General features: G+C 39.4%; 1 protein-coding gene across 1 annotated transcript in view; it reads right to left on the reverse strand.

Moving 5' to 3' along the window:
- Positions 1 to 4,503: 4,503 nt before the first annotated feature.
- pvalb6 (parvalbumin 6) overlaps positions 4,504 to 17,259 on the reverse strand; it is a 61,853-nt gene continuing 49,097 nt past the window's right edge. Inside the window, exons 2-5 of the mRNA XM_036589519.1 lie at positions 9,995 to 10,063; positions 8,132 to 8,264; positions 7,111 to 7,220; positions 4,504 to 5,190 (exon numbers count right to left, since the gene is read on the reverse strand). Of these exons, the coding sequence (XP_036445412.1) occupies positions 5,165 to 5,190; positions 7,111 to 7,220; positions 8,132 to 8,264; positions 9,995 to 10,055 (330 nt within the window). The 5' untranslated portion in view covers positions 10,056 to 10,063 and the 3' untranslated portion in view covers positions 4,504 to 5,164. The remainder of the gene's footprint in view (positions 5,191 to 7,110; positions 7,221 to 8,131; positions 8,265 to 9,994; positions 10,064 to 17,259) is intronic.

The raw sequence follows: 17,259 nt of genomic DNA on the forward strand, positions 1-17,259 counted from the left end.
AAGAATTTTAAGTCAACCATGTTACTTTTAATAGTTAAAACAACAAATCTGGACATAGAGATGTAAGTGCTTGCAAGGGCCACCAAGTGGCATAACTGTCTAAGCACCTGGTCCATAATAAGAAGATTTTTGATTTGAACACTCTCCTGAACTGGGACCCCAGAAAATGCCTACTGTGTGTTGGAAAGACCAGGTGGGATTTTCCCTTGTGGGAAAATTGACAAAAAAGTTTAATATAAATCTATATTGTTTACCAACTGAGATGCAGTACTTAAAAATGTGAGATAGGAGAACTTTTGACTAAACTAAGAAGTTTGAGTTGCGTGAACTCTAGTGCCCCAGGAATTATGCTGTAAAGTCTAATTATGTTTCTGTTTCCTGTGCACTTTTCAAGTGCTAAACTGAAAATGCATAAAAAAAGCTTGTGGTTTTTGCTGTGCAGCAGCTTGTTTTCATCAAAATGGATTTTTGTGCTAAAAATACTTTACCTAATGAAGGAATTTCCTGCAAAAAAAGTTGTATAACTTTGACATATTTCCCTCTCTGCTGTCATGTATGTCACAGCTTTGTGCAGCTTCGGCTTCCCTAATGCTCCCATAACCTTGTTTAAAAATGTATTTAAATTTTTTTTACTAAAACTTTTACAGAATTTTTTTTCAGTGGCAACCAATATGCAAGAGATCATGTTTCTCAAATACAGAACTGTTTCAGCTCTTTCCATTTAGAACGGCTGTAGGCTTTTCTGGACATCTCGCTCTGTAAGAGCTGAAAATTGGCAGGATTCCTCATCTCCTCCTCCAGCTATACCTATACATTTATGCATAAATGTGTTATCCTCCACCATCCCAGACATCAACAAACAATTTATCTGCTAAAATTACACACAACTTCTGTTATAACTATGGAGAAGCTCAAACTGGGGCATAGACAAGGTGGACAGGTGGATGTGCAGTGGAGAAAGAACACAAGGAGCCAGTACAGCGGGTAGAACTTGGCCAGGGAAACTAACAACTGGCAAACTGGGAAATGAAGTTATTGTACTTTAAGCATTCCTTCATAAAATAATTAGGATAATTTTACTTGACACGATCACGTAAAATTGAAAAATGTCTAGAAAAAGCTTGAGTAATCTTGTAATATTTTTAAATCTCATAATGATAAATTAGACATATTGTCTGTGTTTAACATGTTTCAGCTTGCTATGGAATCACTTTTTACATTGTGGGGTAATGCAGTTTTTGCATAAATGTAATGTAGTACTGATCTGTAAAATGACTATTTTGATTATTGCCTGTAATTTAAATATATAAGAATATATAAGAAGTAATTTAAATATATAAAAGAAGCACTTTTAAAACATCTCAGGTTTTCTTTTTAATATATAATACTTTATGCTACTTAATGTTTTCAGTTTGATAGGTTTAAAAGTGACCATAAGGGCTACAACATGTTCATAAAGCCTGCCATTTAACAGCCATGAATCACAGATATTGATAGCCACTTAAGTCATTCTGAGAGACTGGTCATTAAACACCATTTCAGTGCTGTGAACACACTGGGGTCCTTGACCTCCTTAATGAACTATGCACATCATTTCTCCTGCGCATTTGAGTTTCCAGTGAAGCAGATGAAGCTCTGTGCAGATGGGATGTGCTGTCAGAGGGGATGTTCTGTCTAAATGTCTTTAGAGTGAATTCTGTGTTTGACCTTGCCACTAATTGGTGTGACCTTCTTGTAATGTGTCAGAATTGCTAGCGTTAGGCTTCACTTCTGCCTCCAAGCCCTCTTAATTCTGCCATCTCTGCTGGCACTGATAAGCTTGTGACAAACTAGAGGCTATTGTGCATGTCACTTCATATTATTATTAAGACGTATTTACTTGTTATTGTTTGTTTTTGTTGTGTTGGAGACATAAGAACATCTATTAATGATGAACAACCCAATACATATAATATATAATAATCTATCTATAAATGAAAATATTGACTAGCAATAAATCTAATCAGCTGAAAGGGAACCATATCCTCTGTGTTTCTTGCATTTTACTTTTTCCCACTGAGCGTCGCTTCTGATGGCTGTGTTTGTCTATGTACCAGTCATAATTTTATTTTCACAGATTTTTTTCAACCTCTCTCTCATTCAAAAGCAGTCTAGGCTAAAACACTCCATATAACTTCAGCATGATTGGGTGGGGCTTAACTGCTATAGGCTGAATAAGTGAATATATGTAAATTGTTGTTTCTCGTGACTTCATAAAAACAATTAACTTCAAAGCTGTTTAATCCATTAATCCTGCACAGAGCCGAAAGCTCTTTTGTCTAAATGGTGACAAATTCCCACAAACACACTCCAAAATCTTGTGGAATGCCTTTTTGGAAGAGTGGAGGCTGTTGTAGCTTCAAAGGGAGGCCAACTCCATATTAATGTCTATGGTTTGGAAAAGAGATGCCAAACATGGTCATGTAGGTGTGATGGTCAGGTGTCCACTTACTTTTGACCATATAGTTTGTTATTATACTTTGTGTTGAGGGCTTTTCTGCTATTTCTGCTAAATACATGTTTCCAGCACTCCACAGTTTGCTGCACTGTACTTATTAGACATGTTGTCTGGAGATTAAATAAGCAAAAGGGTGGTCTCTGACTTTTGCACTGTACTGAATACCCCAAGCATATGTATTCAAACTGAGACATTCTCAATCTATCATATGGCAAGAGCTTCTAAATCAACTGGCAACAACAAAGGTGGAGGCGTCTGCTTTTTAATCAACAACAGATGGTGCGCTGACACTGGCGCTCCCAAAATCTGCTCGTAACATGGTTTTTACCCACAATCCAGTGTGTGTGGAATCGTAACAAGTGATGTGGATTAGATGAAATGGGGAGAAATTTTTGGTTCAGTGCTGTTGCACTGCCAATGAGTAGCACAATCTGCTGCCCACAGATTTACATTCTGCTAAACAAGCTGATCTGAATGTAAAACCAGTTCCTTTAAATATGTGTCCCCTTTAAGTATCATAAGAGGACTTTAACTTCAGATTCTTCATATATTTCTGTTGTACAAATAGTAGACACTTTATGTATTATCAGTGCAATAAGACTCTGAATTAATGCTATGCAAAAATGAAAAGAGGCCAATAAAAGATAACCAGAGTACTTTTCAAAAGCAGAATGATTTTTGGTTTAATTTACTCTTTTCAGATCAGCTTAATTTATATTTATGTTAATACATAATGAGATGCTGATTGGTGAGCAAGTAATTTAAGTCTGTACACTCTGAGCTAATCTTCAGCTTTATGCAGAATTGTGTGGACGCAGTGAAACTGCATTATTGGCTTTGTGAAATGAGCCAGTGGTTCTGACAGCTGTGTTAACCGCTTTGAAAACACTGACCTTAGGAACAAAACTGTAATTGCTGAGGCCAAATGAATTAGGCGCGCAGACGCTGCTTCAGAGCAGGATGTTTTCTACAGCTACAAAACTAGTTAATTTCAATTTGCTCTGTGATTGTTGCGTATTGCAGACAGATGGTTTGTGTGTTGGCTGTGTTCAGGCTTCTGAAAGTTTCCTTTGTGATGTGTGTATCTGAGAGTGAAGTAGCTAGCTCTGCTTCCTGCGTAACAGATCCAGTTCTCTGGGGAGAGACCTATTTAATCTCTCTCTCTCTTTCTCTCTCTCTCTCTCCCTCTCTCTCTCTCTGGATGATAATAGCATGTTTAACAGGCTAGTTCATTTGCTGGCCTGGCCGAGGGGCAACAAAGCAATGACATAAAAGACTTAATTGAACTTGAGTGTAGCTAAGCCTGTCCAATACTACTGCAGTTATTCCACCCTGAGCTAAATCTAAGTCTCTCTCTCTCTCTCTCTCTCTCTCTCTCTCTCTCTCTCTCTCTCTCTCTCTCTCTTTCTCTTAATCCTGCTCTCCCTCTTTCTTTTTCTCTCCAACTATTCCCCTCTCTCTCCTTCTCACTCTCTCTCTTACACCTTTTTTCTCCCCCCCTCACTGTCTGACCCCCTCTCTCTATTAGTATTTTTTGTGTCTTTACATTTCTCTCTTTTTCACTATCTCCCAAGTCTTTGTCTCTTTGTCTTTAAATTGTTTTTGTCTTTCTTTCTCTCACACCCCCTCCTATCTTTTTCTCTCTTAATTTTTCTTACTCTTTCTCTTCCTGTCATTCTCTCTTTCTCCACCTTATCCATCCATCTCTCTCTCACATAATCTCTGTATCAAACTCATTCCCTCTCAATCTGTCTCTCTCTCAGTGTCACTATCTATCTCCATCTTTCTCTCAATCTGTCTCTCTTTCTCTTTCTTACTCTCTCTCTCTCTCTCTCTCCCATCTCCATCTCTCTCTCTCTCTCTCTCCCCCTTTCTCTCAGTCTGTCATGTCTGTCGCTCTTCTCCCCTGAGGATCTACAGCAATGTAAGTGTAGTATGTGACAGAAAGAAAAGAGCAATGGAAAAAGGGGATAAAGAAAAGATTCACAGTGAGTCAGAGCTCTCGAGGCATTCTGTCTTTATTTCATTTTTTTCTCCTTTTACAGTTTGACCTCTTTCTTATTTTGACGTTTTTCATGGTGGCTCTATACCAGAGAGAAGAGAGGAGCGGGAGAGATGGAGAGGAGAGGAGGGAGGAGAGCAGTGCAGAGGAGTGAGAGAGAGAGAGTTGATAGAGAGATTTAAAGAGGGAGAAAGAGAGAACGAAAAGAGAGTGTAGAATAAAGAGATGAAAGGGGTGGTCTTGACTTTCCTTTTTGTAAATATCTACAGACTGTCAGGGTGAGGGGCTCTTCATCTATACACTAGCAGAAACACACACGTTTGTATAAAAAGGAAAAATAAATAGCATGACTGAAGGAGGCGGTGTAGAGTGTGTGTGTGTGTGTGTGTGTGTGTGTGTGTAGGTGTGTGTGTGTGTGTGTGTGTGTGCGTGTGCGCGTGCGCGTGCCCCTTGCTTGTGTACGCTGCGCTCAGGCTGTGTGAAGTGTAGGGTTGAAGGAGTGTGAACAGCTGTGAACGGAGCATGTGTGTCAGCAGTGAGTGAGGCTGTGCGTGTGTGTGTGAATAATGTGACAGGGAGTGTGTGTGGGGGGTGGGGCAGTGTGTGTTAGGGTGTGGTCTGGGTTGTGGGATCTTGAGGGTATGGGTCAGCCAGGATGGGCCCGTTCACTCATGGACAAGAGCAGCAAACTCTGAGAGACAGAGAGAGAGAGAGAGAGAGAGAGAGAGAGAGAGAGAGAGAGAGCGACAGAGAATGAGAGTGAGGGAGAGAGAGAGAGAGAGAGAGAAAGAGAGAAAACGATAGAGGGAGATCAAAAGAAATTGTTCATATTAATGCCACAGTGCAAATGTACATTTTAATCATTAGCATTAAGTGTGGATGCTATTCTTTTCTATTCTATTCTAAATGGCCTTACATACTTTGTAGCTTCATTTAGAGACTATTGCTGTCCAACTTGTGATAGCCATCCTCTAGCCCAGTGGTCAGTTTATGACAACAGAGATGACAGCTTTTTGGGTGGTGGACCATGAGAGTGGCTGATGTGTTTAAAACCCTTAGCAATGCTGCTGTACCTGATACACCAGCGCACCACTCACTACCAAGTCAATGTCACTGCTGTGCAAATAATATCTGGCAACCCTGTAGTCAGAAACTGACCAATGATGAATGGCATACAGGGCTGATAAAGGGCTGATAGCTGATAAATGCATGACTACAGCTGGGCTACAATCTGTACACCAATATAAATGGGCCTAGAGGTTATGTGTCCCTCATAAAGTGGCCTGTGAGGGGAAGTACATGGTGGGTGTTGCTCATTTTCAGTTAAACACAGTTTGAGCTATTCTGCTTTTTCAAGACCACCACAGTGGGGGAAAGAATATAAGAGACCAATCTGGCATGATTCATCAATAATGCAGTATCCTGATCCTAAAGGGGAATGCCACAGATTTTTCAAAATTTGTGCATATTTCAAGTGTTGAGATATATACATACATACATTTATACATCATCTAAACCGCTTATCCTTCTGGGTCACGGTGGGGTGCTGGAGCCTATCCCAGCTGTCATTGGGCGGAAGGCAGGATACACCCTGGACAGGTCGCCAGTCCATCGCAGGGCAGACAGACAGACATACACATTCATACACTCACTCACACCTAGGGGCAATTTTAGCACGTCCAGTCGGCCTGATTGCATGTCTTTGGACTGTGGGAGGAAACCGGAGTACCCGGAGGAAACCCACGCAGACACGGGGAGAACATGCAAACTCCACACAGAAACGACCCTGGTCGCCCGGCCGGGAATCGAACCCAGGCCATTCTTGCTGTGAGGCGACAGCGCTACCCACTGCGCCACCGCGCTGCCATGTTGAGATATATTCAGAGTAAAATTATATATTGTAGGAGCCTGAGTGGCACAACGATCTAAGCATTGGTCTTATCGTTGGAAGATCATGAGTTTGATTACTGGTGTTGCCACAGCCATCTGTGACTGTGAGAGCAAGCAAGCATCTCTGTCCTCATTCTCATTGTGTTATATGGGAGACCAAGCTAGCAGGTGGGAATCTGCCCTGATGTAAAATTACACAAAGACAAACAAAAAAAAAAAGTTTATTGCAGTGATAGTGGATTGTGAATTGTGGTGAAACAGGCCAGGCTGTGATATCTGCAGTATATCTGCAGATATCTGCAATATATCTAATTTAACTGCTATCCAAATGAAGAGATGTAGATAATGGTAATTGATAATTTTTTGAGGGTTTTTTTTTCCTTATAACAACTCGTATTAACCTCTTCACCCTGCAAAGGCCAAAGTTCTATCACAAAGCTATTGTAAAACAACAAACAACTCCATAAGGTAGCATTCAGAGACATTAAATGTCTTCAACGTCTAGTTCCTATCACCACTTTGAACAATTCTAACTTTAGAACAGAGCATTTCTCATCAAACCACTCTGAATAACTTTGTTTACATCTAAATGATTTAATTATGCACAAATTTTGAGACATTGGTGGAATTCCCCTTCAACAACCAGCAGGCTAATGTCTCTGGTACAATTTTTCACTATTCTGCTCTTCTCGTCTCTTTTTTGGTGGTATGTATGTCTCACCGTCCACTCCAATCTTGCCGTCTCCGTCTTTATCAGCTGCCTGTAGGAAGGCTTTGGTTTCCTTATCAGTCAGGTCTCTTCCATCAGTCGCAAAACCCTTCAGCACGAACCTGCACACATGTGACACATCTTTCAAGGGTTTGGACAGACTTGACAGAATGAATGTTTTTCAAAATACTAAAGACACTTTGATTTGAAGGCTTAGACTTAACTGCTTGACATTTGCTTCTAAGACAAAAACAAATATTGAAGTTTGAGCCTATATATTCAAACATTTCTGAAAAAAATCTCAACTTATGTGAATGTCTTTGAAGTATGTTAGAAAAGCATCTTTGATGAAGCTTGAGAGCATGCAATGCTGCATCATGAAAAAAAAACAGAGGGTACTTTGAAAAAACTAAAACACACTATATGTTCAAAAGTATCCAGACACTCCTTCTAATTAGTGAATTCAGCAACTTTAAGATGCACTCATTACAGACGCTGTCAACTACATGCACACAGCTTCCATAGAAAAATATTGCCAATAGAATGGGACACTTTCAAGCAGCTGCAATGACCCTAAAGTCATCATGCCCAATGCCAAGCATTGGCTAGAGGGGTATAAAGCCCCCCCAGCATTGGGCTGTGGACCAGTGGAACTGCATTCTCTGAATTGATGGAGGTCCATTCGATACCTTTGGGATGAGTTGGAGTGGCATTTGTGATCCAGAACTAATCATCCAGCATCAGTACTTGACCTCACTAATGCTCTTGTGGCTGAACACAATCAAATCCTCACAGCAATGTTCCAACACGTGGTGTACAGCTTTCAAAAGTAGAGGCTGTTACTGCAGCAAAAGGGGACAAACTCCCTATTAATACCCTTCATTTCAGAAGAAATATTGGTTGAGGAGGTGTCTATAAACCATTGGACATATATAAAAGTTTGGCCACTGTATAATTCCATATGTGTTATCTAATAGTGAAGTGTTGTTCTAAAATGTCTAGAATTAGTCTGTTTGTAAATAATGAGCCTCACTTAAGTTCCTCCTCCTCTATGAAGCCGCTGTTGTCAGCATCCAGTACATGGAAGGCCTTCTTTACATCATCAGCTGATTTTGCCTTCAGCCCCACCATCTCAAAGAACTTCTTGTGGTCAAATGAGTCAGCGGCTACAACGAGAGTTAAATAATAGATCAGAAGGAGCATTTACAAATTTTAAAACTTAAAATCCTCCATGACCAGAACATACAAGTTACATAACAGACACTCCAAACAGACAAAAAGTAACACACAAGATTTACTAAAAGAAGCACAGATTACAAACAGTCTACAGGCAGTTTGGGCTGGTGGGTGTGGCCAATCTACTTATATGAAGAACTTTCATATGAATAAACTCAGGTGCAACTTTGAAGTTAACACAGTGTTGTCCTTTTGTGTACATACCCATTTCCATAAGGAAGGATGAAAAAGTGTTGTTTGTAATTGCTGTAATTGTAAAATATAGACATGTTGTTTTTGGTGTATTTTGACTTTTATGTCAAAAGTTTGACCTTTCTGTAAGTCAAAATAATGATGTTTTGGCAAAATGATTATTTTGTGCAAAAAATGAATTTATTATCTAAAAATTAGCAAGTCAATATAATCAGCCATTACTATTTTCTAATAATTAGAGAAAGTCCAATTATTTTGAGATTATACACAGTGGTATGGGTGGAGGGGGGGCAATCACACTGGGGGCCCATGTTGACAAAGCTCCTAAAATCTTTATTGGGCCCTTTATACTGATTCTCACACAATTGTACACCCATAATGCACTCAACAACATACCTCACAAGTTGGCTTCTATCAGCACTACACGGACCACCCTGACGTCCATTTATCTTCCACTAATGCATACATAATAACACATCTCCATTCTCTATAACCACAATGCCTAACTGTTTCAAAACAGATCCTTCACATAATACATTGATAATTTATAACTCTTAGTTATGTATCTACAAGCAAGATAAATATATTATAAACATATTTATTACTTATAAATTCTTAAATAGGGAGTCTAATGTAAACATTATAGTTAAAGTTCAATGATAGTGGGTGGAGTGATGTACCTTAAGGCCAGAGTACACTGATGGAACAAACATGAACACTGTAATGTTTGCAGTCTAAGTTCCTTATACCTAAAGTGAACCAGAGTAAATGGGAAGAGAACATTCTAGACTCTTACAGTAATCAAAGATAGGTTGGCACACCAACCAAATGCTTGTATTTGTTTGTGTTTGTTTATGTTTGTCCCATCTGTGTACTCTGGTCTTTAGAGCATTAACTTCTTTGAGACATAACAATAGAGAGTAAACAAGCAAATTACATTGTCATTCACTGACAGTAAATTTGTAAGGGGGCAACCTTTTTTTGCACTCATTTGGGCCCATAAGATCCTCATTACACCACTGATAAGTCACAACTGTGAGAAAATAAATAATTATTTCAACATACTAAGTCAAGATATTGAGACAATAAGTCATAATCTTTTGTATTAGTAATTAAAATTTTTAAAAGTCAAAGCCAACATTTTGTCTCTCAGTTACTGCATCACATCAAAGCTGAATGTATGCCTCTGATTTACTTTCTCTTTGCAGTCGGCGGGTCTTTACATAATCCTGTTAGGTGATGTGGCATTTCTAATGACTCCTCTTCATGCTCTTTAGGCAGGACAAAGTAGAAGAAACAGCTTCACAAACACAGATGAAGCCTAGTTCTGGACTAATGCTCACTATTAACTGTGATACTCCACAGGAAATCCGCCTTAATCTGCCACAAAGCTTAATCTGTGTCGGAGAAAGCGGCCAACAGAGTGTAACCCAGCTTGCTGACCAGGTGGAAGTAATCTTTTCTTTACCTTTGAATGCATCCAGGGCTTTCTTAATGTCATCAGCGTTCAGAATGCTGCTCATCGCCATTTCTGCAGCTAGACAGAGAGAGAGAGAGAGAGAGAGAGAGAGAGAGAGAGAGAGAAAGAGAGGGAGATTAGTATAGAGTAGTGAATAGTAACATTCTTTAAGCTATGGACTGTCAAATAATTATAATAATTAATCACAATTCATCTTGTTATTTTATGTGGTTGTCATCATTCGTATTTGTCCTGTTTGCTCAAATTCGACCCTAAAAGCAGTGTATTTTATAGCAATGAGTGGACAAACTAAGCTTCATCAGAATGTATTTTTCATTGTGTGAATGCTGAGTTCAAATGAACCTGAAAATGAATGCATGTGATGTCTACAGAGTGAACACAGTCTCCAATTTTCATCATTGACATCCAGTGATAGCAACAGTGGCTGCATGTTCCAACCAATGAGGGTATATATCATATTGTGGCCTCTCGCTCATTGCGGTTATGGTGGAACCTCTTAAGGGGAACGTATATCTTTACACGTTGCTGTTACTTTTGTGTGCTCCACAGGTCTCCCATTAGCACTGTGCAGTGCAGACTGCTGAGGGTATTGCTACAAATTGTATTTGCTGTCTACAATGTACAATCATGGATTCTATTATAGCAACATACATTGGTGTTTTGAAGGGTTGATGAAGAAAAATATTTTTTCTATAAATAAGTGCTGTAAATAATTAATTGCATAATAAATGTCATTAATGTGTTATTGACATGTTATTAACACTTTAACATTGAGCCCTGAAGTAATGAATAAGGTAAATGAAGTGACAAATGTATAAATAATTAACTGTGCAGAATTGGAAAGGTTTGTATATGTAGTGCACAGTGTGGTGTGTGCGTGTGTGTGCGTGTGTGTGTGTGTGTGTGTGTGTGTGATGTAGATTTAATGTGATGTGAGCTGAAACACAGTTCCTGAGTCAACAGGGATAAAGGGGGGGACATGTACTGCTTCTGACATACCAAACACACAAACACACACACACACAAACACACACACACACATACACACGCACACACAAGAAGCGCATTTGCAATCTATAATGCTTTATGTTAATACACTGATTTCAGGCCTCAGGCACTCCTTCTTTTCAGCTTGTGCATTACTTCCCTCCTGACACACCTCTGAAATGCAACAATGGTGCTTCTCTTCAATGCCTCTTCATTCTTTCATAGCAACTGTTGCGAGGTTGGACAAGCTTTACGAAACCTTTAAATAAATCCCATCCAATTAGGTTGTAGTTTGAAGTTGCTACATATGGTTAATTTCCAGTTTAAAATGCTACGTTGAGCTGGACTAATCGAAACCTGTTTACATAAATAAATAAAACAACCCTGATTTTTTCGAACAGTATGATCTTCCACGCAAGTTAAATATAATTTTACATTACCAAACTTTAAGGTATATATTAGTATAGAGATTTGGGTAATTTGAGAATTTGACTGTGACGTGCTACAGTGGGAAATGGGATTTTTGCCAAAAATGTGTAAAGCTTGTCAAGCCTCCAAATAGTTGCTTAGGAAAGCATGTCAATCATTTAAAGTATCTGAACAGTAGGCTTTTTTCTTGTAAAACATAATATAAAATGAGGAAATAATAAAATGCATTAATGCAGTAAACAATAACTACAATTTGCTGTATGAAAGACCTCAATCCGAGACGTTATCAATGAAGAGACCAGTTACTGATTAAAACATAAATGGGAAGGCTTGTAACGCTCAGCATGGCATCCGATTATGGAGAAAGTCCCACCCCTCAGTAAAAAGAGCCAATTAGCTTGCTGGTTATGCCATGAGTCGAGAAGCAGCAACGATGTAGGCCACTGAAGTTGCGTCATCCTTCTGTTGGCCCCATGCTCTTATGCCCATATAAGGAACTCTGGGAATTTCTCTGTGAGAAAAATGAATGCACTCCTCATCTAAAGTCACTTTTCATCAACTGCAAATTGTTCTACTCTCCCAGGGAGTTTTCGTCTTTCATTCTGGTCACTGTTTACATTCTGCAGGGCACACGCACAAGCGACGCACAGAAACTGCTGGCCGATCAGATAACGAAAGTAGAAAGAAAGAATCCAGACTCATTACTCATCATTCTGGGAGACTTTAACAGCACAAATCTAACTAAAGAAGTGGCCGAGTACAGACAGCACGTCACCTGTGCCACAAAAGAAGGGAACATTGTGGATCATTGTTACACCACTTTTAAAATGCCATCATGAGCACGGCTCTCAATCATTCCGACCACAGTCTCGGTCACCTCATCCCGACATACAGGCAGAAACTCAAAACCAACAAGCCAGTCGTCACAACAGTGAAGAGGTGGACCAGTGGAGACATTGAAAAGCTACAGGGCTGCTTTGAATCCACAAGCTGGACTGTTTTTGAAGAGGTCTCAAAGAGTCTAGACAAATATACAGAGACGGTAATGTCATACATCAAAATATAGCAACAATAAACCGTGATTTTCAGCTGAACTCAGACAGCCTTGAAGAGAAAAGGAGGCAGTATTGAGGAGTGGGGACAGAACTGTCTAAAAGGAGGCCAAATACAAGATGGGGAAGGGGGTTAAAGCAGCAGCGGCCTTCAACTACAAAATGAGAAAGATTACCTTTCTCCTGAATGACCACCAGCTTACCAACAACCTGATTGAATTCTACTGCAGGTTTGAATGCACAACAGACATTCTTCAGCCTTTCTCTCTCAGTCATCCACCCTCCTACCCCACCCTGGTTCTCTCACCATTAATAAGCAGGAGCTTAACAGGCTTGTAAGCAGGCAGAAGGTGAGAAAAACCCCAGGACCTGACCTAGTCTCTCCTTCTACCCTAAAGCACTTCTGTGACCAACTAGCACCTATTTTTACCAACATCTTCAACAAATCACTGAAACTCTGCTCTGTTTCCACATGCTTAAATCACATCATTCACCATCATTCCAGTCCTCAAAAAATGAACATCACTGGACTAAATGACTATAAACCAATAGTCCTGAACTCTGTAGTCATGAAGGTCTTTCAACACCTGGTCCTAGCCCACCTGAAGACCATTATAAACCCTCTGCTGTATCCCCTGTGATTCACATACAAAGCTAACAGGTCTGTTGATGGCACGGTCAACTAAGCCCTGCACTTCATGCTACAACATCTATAGTTCTGTTTGTGGACTTCAGCTTGGCATTCAACACGATAATGCTAGAGCTGCTTCAGGTCAAACTGTCCCAGCTGTCAGTGCCAGGATGGATTTCCTGGCAAACAGGAAACAGCAAGTACGGCTAGGAAAACACAACAGACTCCCAGACCCTCAGTACTTCTTGTGTGCTCTCACCCCTGCTCCTCAGTCTCTACACCAATGACTGTGTCTCCAAGGAACCAGTTGTGAAGATCCTTTTTGCAGATGACTCCACTGTGGTGAGCCCCATAGCCAATGGAGATGAGTCTGCCTACGCAGAGGTTGTTGAGCAGCTGGTCTCTTGGTGCAGCAGCAACAACCTGCTGCTAAACACAGAAAAAACGGTGCAGATGGTGGTGGACTTCATGTGCAACCCCCCCTCCCTACCAGTGGTTTCCACTGTGGAGTCACTTAAGTTCCTGGGCACCTCCATATCCAGGGATCTGGAGTGGGAGAGGAACACAGTCTCCATTGCCAAGAAAGCACAGCAAAGAATGCTCTTCCTGAGACGGCTGAAAAAAATCAACCTGCCGCAGAGCCTGATGATCCAGTTCTACACAACGATCATAGAGTCCATCCTCACATCATCCATAACCATCTGGTTTGGTCTCTTCATCTCACAAGAATGAGCCAAACTCCAGTACATAATCTGGACAGCGGAAAGGATCACTGGATGTAGTCTGCCAACACTTCAGGACATCTAAAACAGCAGGGTGATGCAGTGTGCTGGCAAAATTACAGCTGACCCCTCTCATTCTGGACATCACCTCTTCTAGACACTGTGGTAGAAGATTCAGGGCCATCAAAACCAGCACAGTCAGACATGCTAACAGCTTTTTCCCCTAAGCTGTAGCGCTCATTAACCACAGTGGACACCTCACACTTTAAACTGAACCAACAAACCTCTTTACTGTATTACAGTATAACTCATCCTGGAGCATAATGCTTATTTGCACTACTGTACAAGTTAATTTTTTACAAATGTCATTAAAGAGTTGACATATGAACATTGCTACATGTAAGCTAATGCTAATGTCATTCAACTGGCAGCCTCGTTCAAAAGAATGTGCAAACCAGCAAGCTTTGCCAGTATAGAAGCCCTACAAGCTGACTTGTACTGAGGCTACACTGCTCAACATGATCAGACTGAAAATGGTTTTTACTTCATGTAATGTTCTTCTGGTCATCCTTGAAGAAGCCTGACAAACCACAAAGAGATAGGATCACCATCTAGATGGTCCTACCGATCATGTGCATTTCATTGGTACAATGTAGTAACTCAGTGTTAAACATTTTATTGTGTTTTTAATGTTAATTCCATGCAGACTCAGCTTAATATTACTACTTATCTCTGGTAAGGACACTTGCCAGCTTTTTGTTTAAATTTTCCAGTTCTACCTTAAATGGTGAAGCAGTTATGTTCTGCTGCCTGAGGCGTTACAATCACTGCTGCAACATTTACGGTGGAATGGGAAAATTCTAACAAGAAGCTGGTAAATAAGAAGCTGACTTAAGCTCCGTAGTTTTGATGCTGATAGTATTTTTTGATCAGGTGATTTAAGCTATCAAAATATTCTACCTAGAGGTTTTATGTATAGAGCTATCTATAAATATGTGCTATGGCATTTTGACAAGGTAGTACAATTAGTCTAAACACACACCTTTCCCTCATGTAGATTAGTGACATCATATTGATGTGCAGCAGCATTAGCTTGCATTAGCAATATTATAATATTATAATATAATATTATAATTGTATAATTATTATAATTCTTTAACAGCCTTACGATTCATAGGATCCAGTCAAATACAGACGAAAAATGCACACAGGACAAAATGTATTGGGCACATTTATATGCATTTTTTCAAAAACGCAATTTATTTTTTTCCATAGAGAACTTGAGTTTAGACCTGGAGTTCCAAATATAGGCATAACATGAACTACAGAATGACGCATGACTTCAGTGGTCTATTGAGGTGCTAGTGGGGAAAGCCTCCCCTCTCTGTGGAGATCTGTGGAAGCACAGTAGCCAGAACAACCTGAAAATAATTTTTTGTTGTTTTTTGTGTGTTACCAAGCCAAATGCTACAAACTATTTATAAGGTTTTTGTCAGATTGTACTGGTGAGTTCAAATATGTAATTTGACCTTCTGTTTTGTGCATTTTAGATTCTTCCCATTCAGAGAGATACAAGACTGGTCTTGTATGGTTGGAAATAACTGCCCAGTAGTGTTGTAAAGATGGCCGCCAAGTGAGCAGACTTTCCTATAAAGACTTTGCTTTGATGCAGCTCCAGCTATTGTATGTGTAGCCCCTCTGTATTGGTCTGTGACCACCTATTACGAGTAAAGTCAATTCTTCACAAGAGCTTCAGGTTCAGGCATAGTACCAAGTTTATATACTGACAAACATGAGAACAAATGCTGGTGTCCTAAAAACGGTATAGTCCACACCTCTCAGCCCTGTCTCACCATGCACATAACACCAGGGACCATAAAAATAATGATGCAGATTAGAAACAATAAAAATAAGGCTGTGTATTTGGTGCTATATAGAACACTTTCATAAAGGTTCTGTATAGAACCATCCACAGTACTTTCTCCATCAATACGAAGAACTCTTTCATGATGCAAAGAATCATTAATTATGCAAAGGGTTCTTTAACTGTTCATGGTTCTACATAGAACCATTTTCTTTACAAAATAAGCTTTGAAGAACCTTTTTTTTAAGAGTGTACAAGTTTCCTGTAATATAAATGTTCACAATGTCTGTTTTGCTTCTCACTGTTCAAGTATTACGTCTTGGAAAAGAGCCAAGCTGTCAGGTAAGGTAAATAATAAATAAACGACTTGTGGTTTTGTTTTTAAGCTCTCTTGAACATCTGAAAAATATTTCAGCATCTATCTTTCAGAGATCTTTCACTTTCTCATTTTTCTCCATCACTTCTCACAATTAAATTCTTAAATGAAGCTCCTTATTTCTGCTGAAGACAAAGTCGAAGATTTTGAGAAATAATTGGGCATCCAAGATGCTTGATTTCTTCTAAGAAAATGTGACTTAAGAAAGACATTTTTCCTTTGTAAACTGTTGTTACCTAAAAATATAAGCAAGCAATCTTGTAGGTGGACATTTTGTTGAAAAGCTGTTTGTACTCTCTTCTCTTAATTACACCAATATGTGACCTGTGTTTTTATTGACCTCAGTTCAATGGTAGAGAGACCTCAGAGAGTTGAGGGGAGAGACGTTGGCTTCTTATTTGCATTTTTCCATTCCACCTTAAATTGTGCAGCAGTTCTATTCTGAATGTAACTGCTGCACCATTTAATGTGAAACAGGAAAATGTGAACAAGAAGCTGAGGCGCCGGAATGTAGCTTCATTAAGAGTTGAAAGACATGAAAAGGGATGAGGAGGTTGCTCTGCTTCAGCTTGACAGGTGAGTAACTCAACTAATAGATCAGAACAGTTTTGTCCCATTGTTTGTGAAAGCTATTCCCAACTGGTTAGATTCGCAGCAGCCATTGTAGCGACAGTTTGCTAATCCACAACCTAGCTAACAAGTTTTGCTTTGATTTGATTACTAAGCAGCTCACCCATTGTCAGTTATGTTACAATGGTAATAATAATAGACCGTTACATTCAGAAATAATGTTTACTAAAACAACAGAAATAGCTAGCCATATATGGAAAGATATTAACAAAGTAAAAAAAAACATGACAAACACAAGAACAAAATGTTGGGGTCAGAAAAGGGTATAAGCTACAGATCTCAGCTCCTGTGCAACAATGTGGAAATTACAGTCAAACAGTTTGTTTACCATTTACTGAGTCAGACTACTTTGTATATATCCAACAGTGATCTAATTACTTGCTAATATTAATAAACTAAACAAAGAGCTGTTGTTTATAAGATGTATTCAACAAATATTCACAACTATTTCACAAAGTTACAACATTTTTTTAAAGTGATTTTCACACTTTATATTATTTTTAAGAGCAACATTTTTACCTACTGTCACATCATACACCAGTGACTGGTGATGACATCATAG

The sequence above is a fragment of the Colossoma macropomum genome, unplaced genomic scaffold, assembly GCF_904425465.1.
Source record: "Colossoma macropomum unplaced genomic scaffold, Colossoma_macropomum, whole genome shotgun sequence".
Taxonomy (NCBI): domain Eukaryota; kingdom Metazoa; phylum Chordata; class Actinopteri; order Characiformes; family Serrasalmidae; genus Colossoma; species Colossoma macropomum.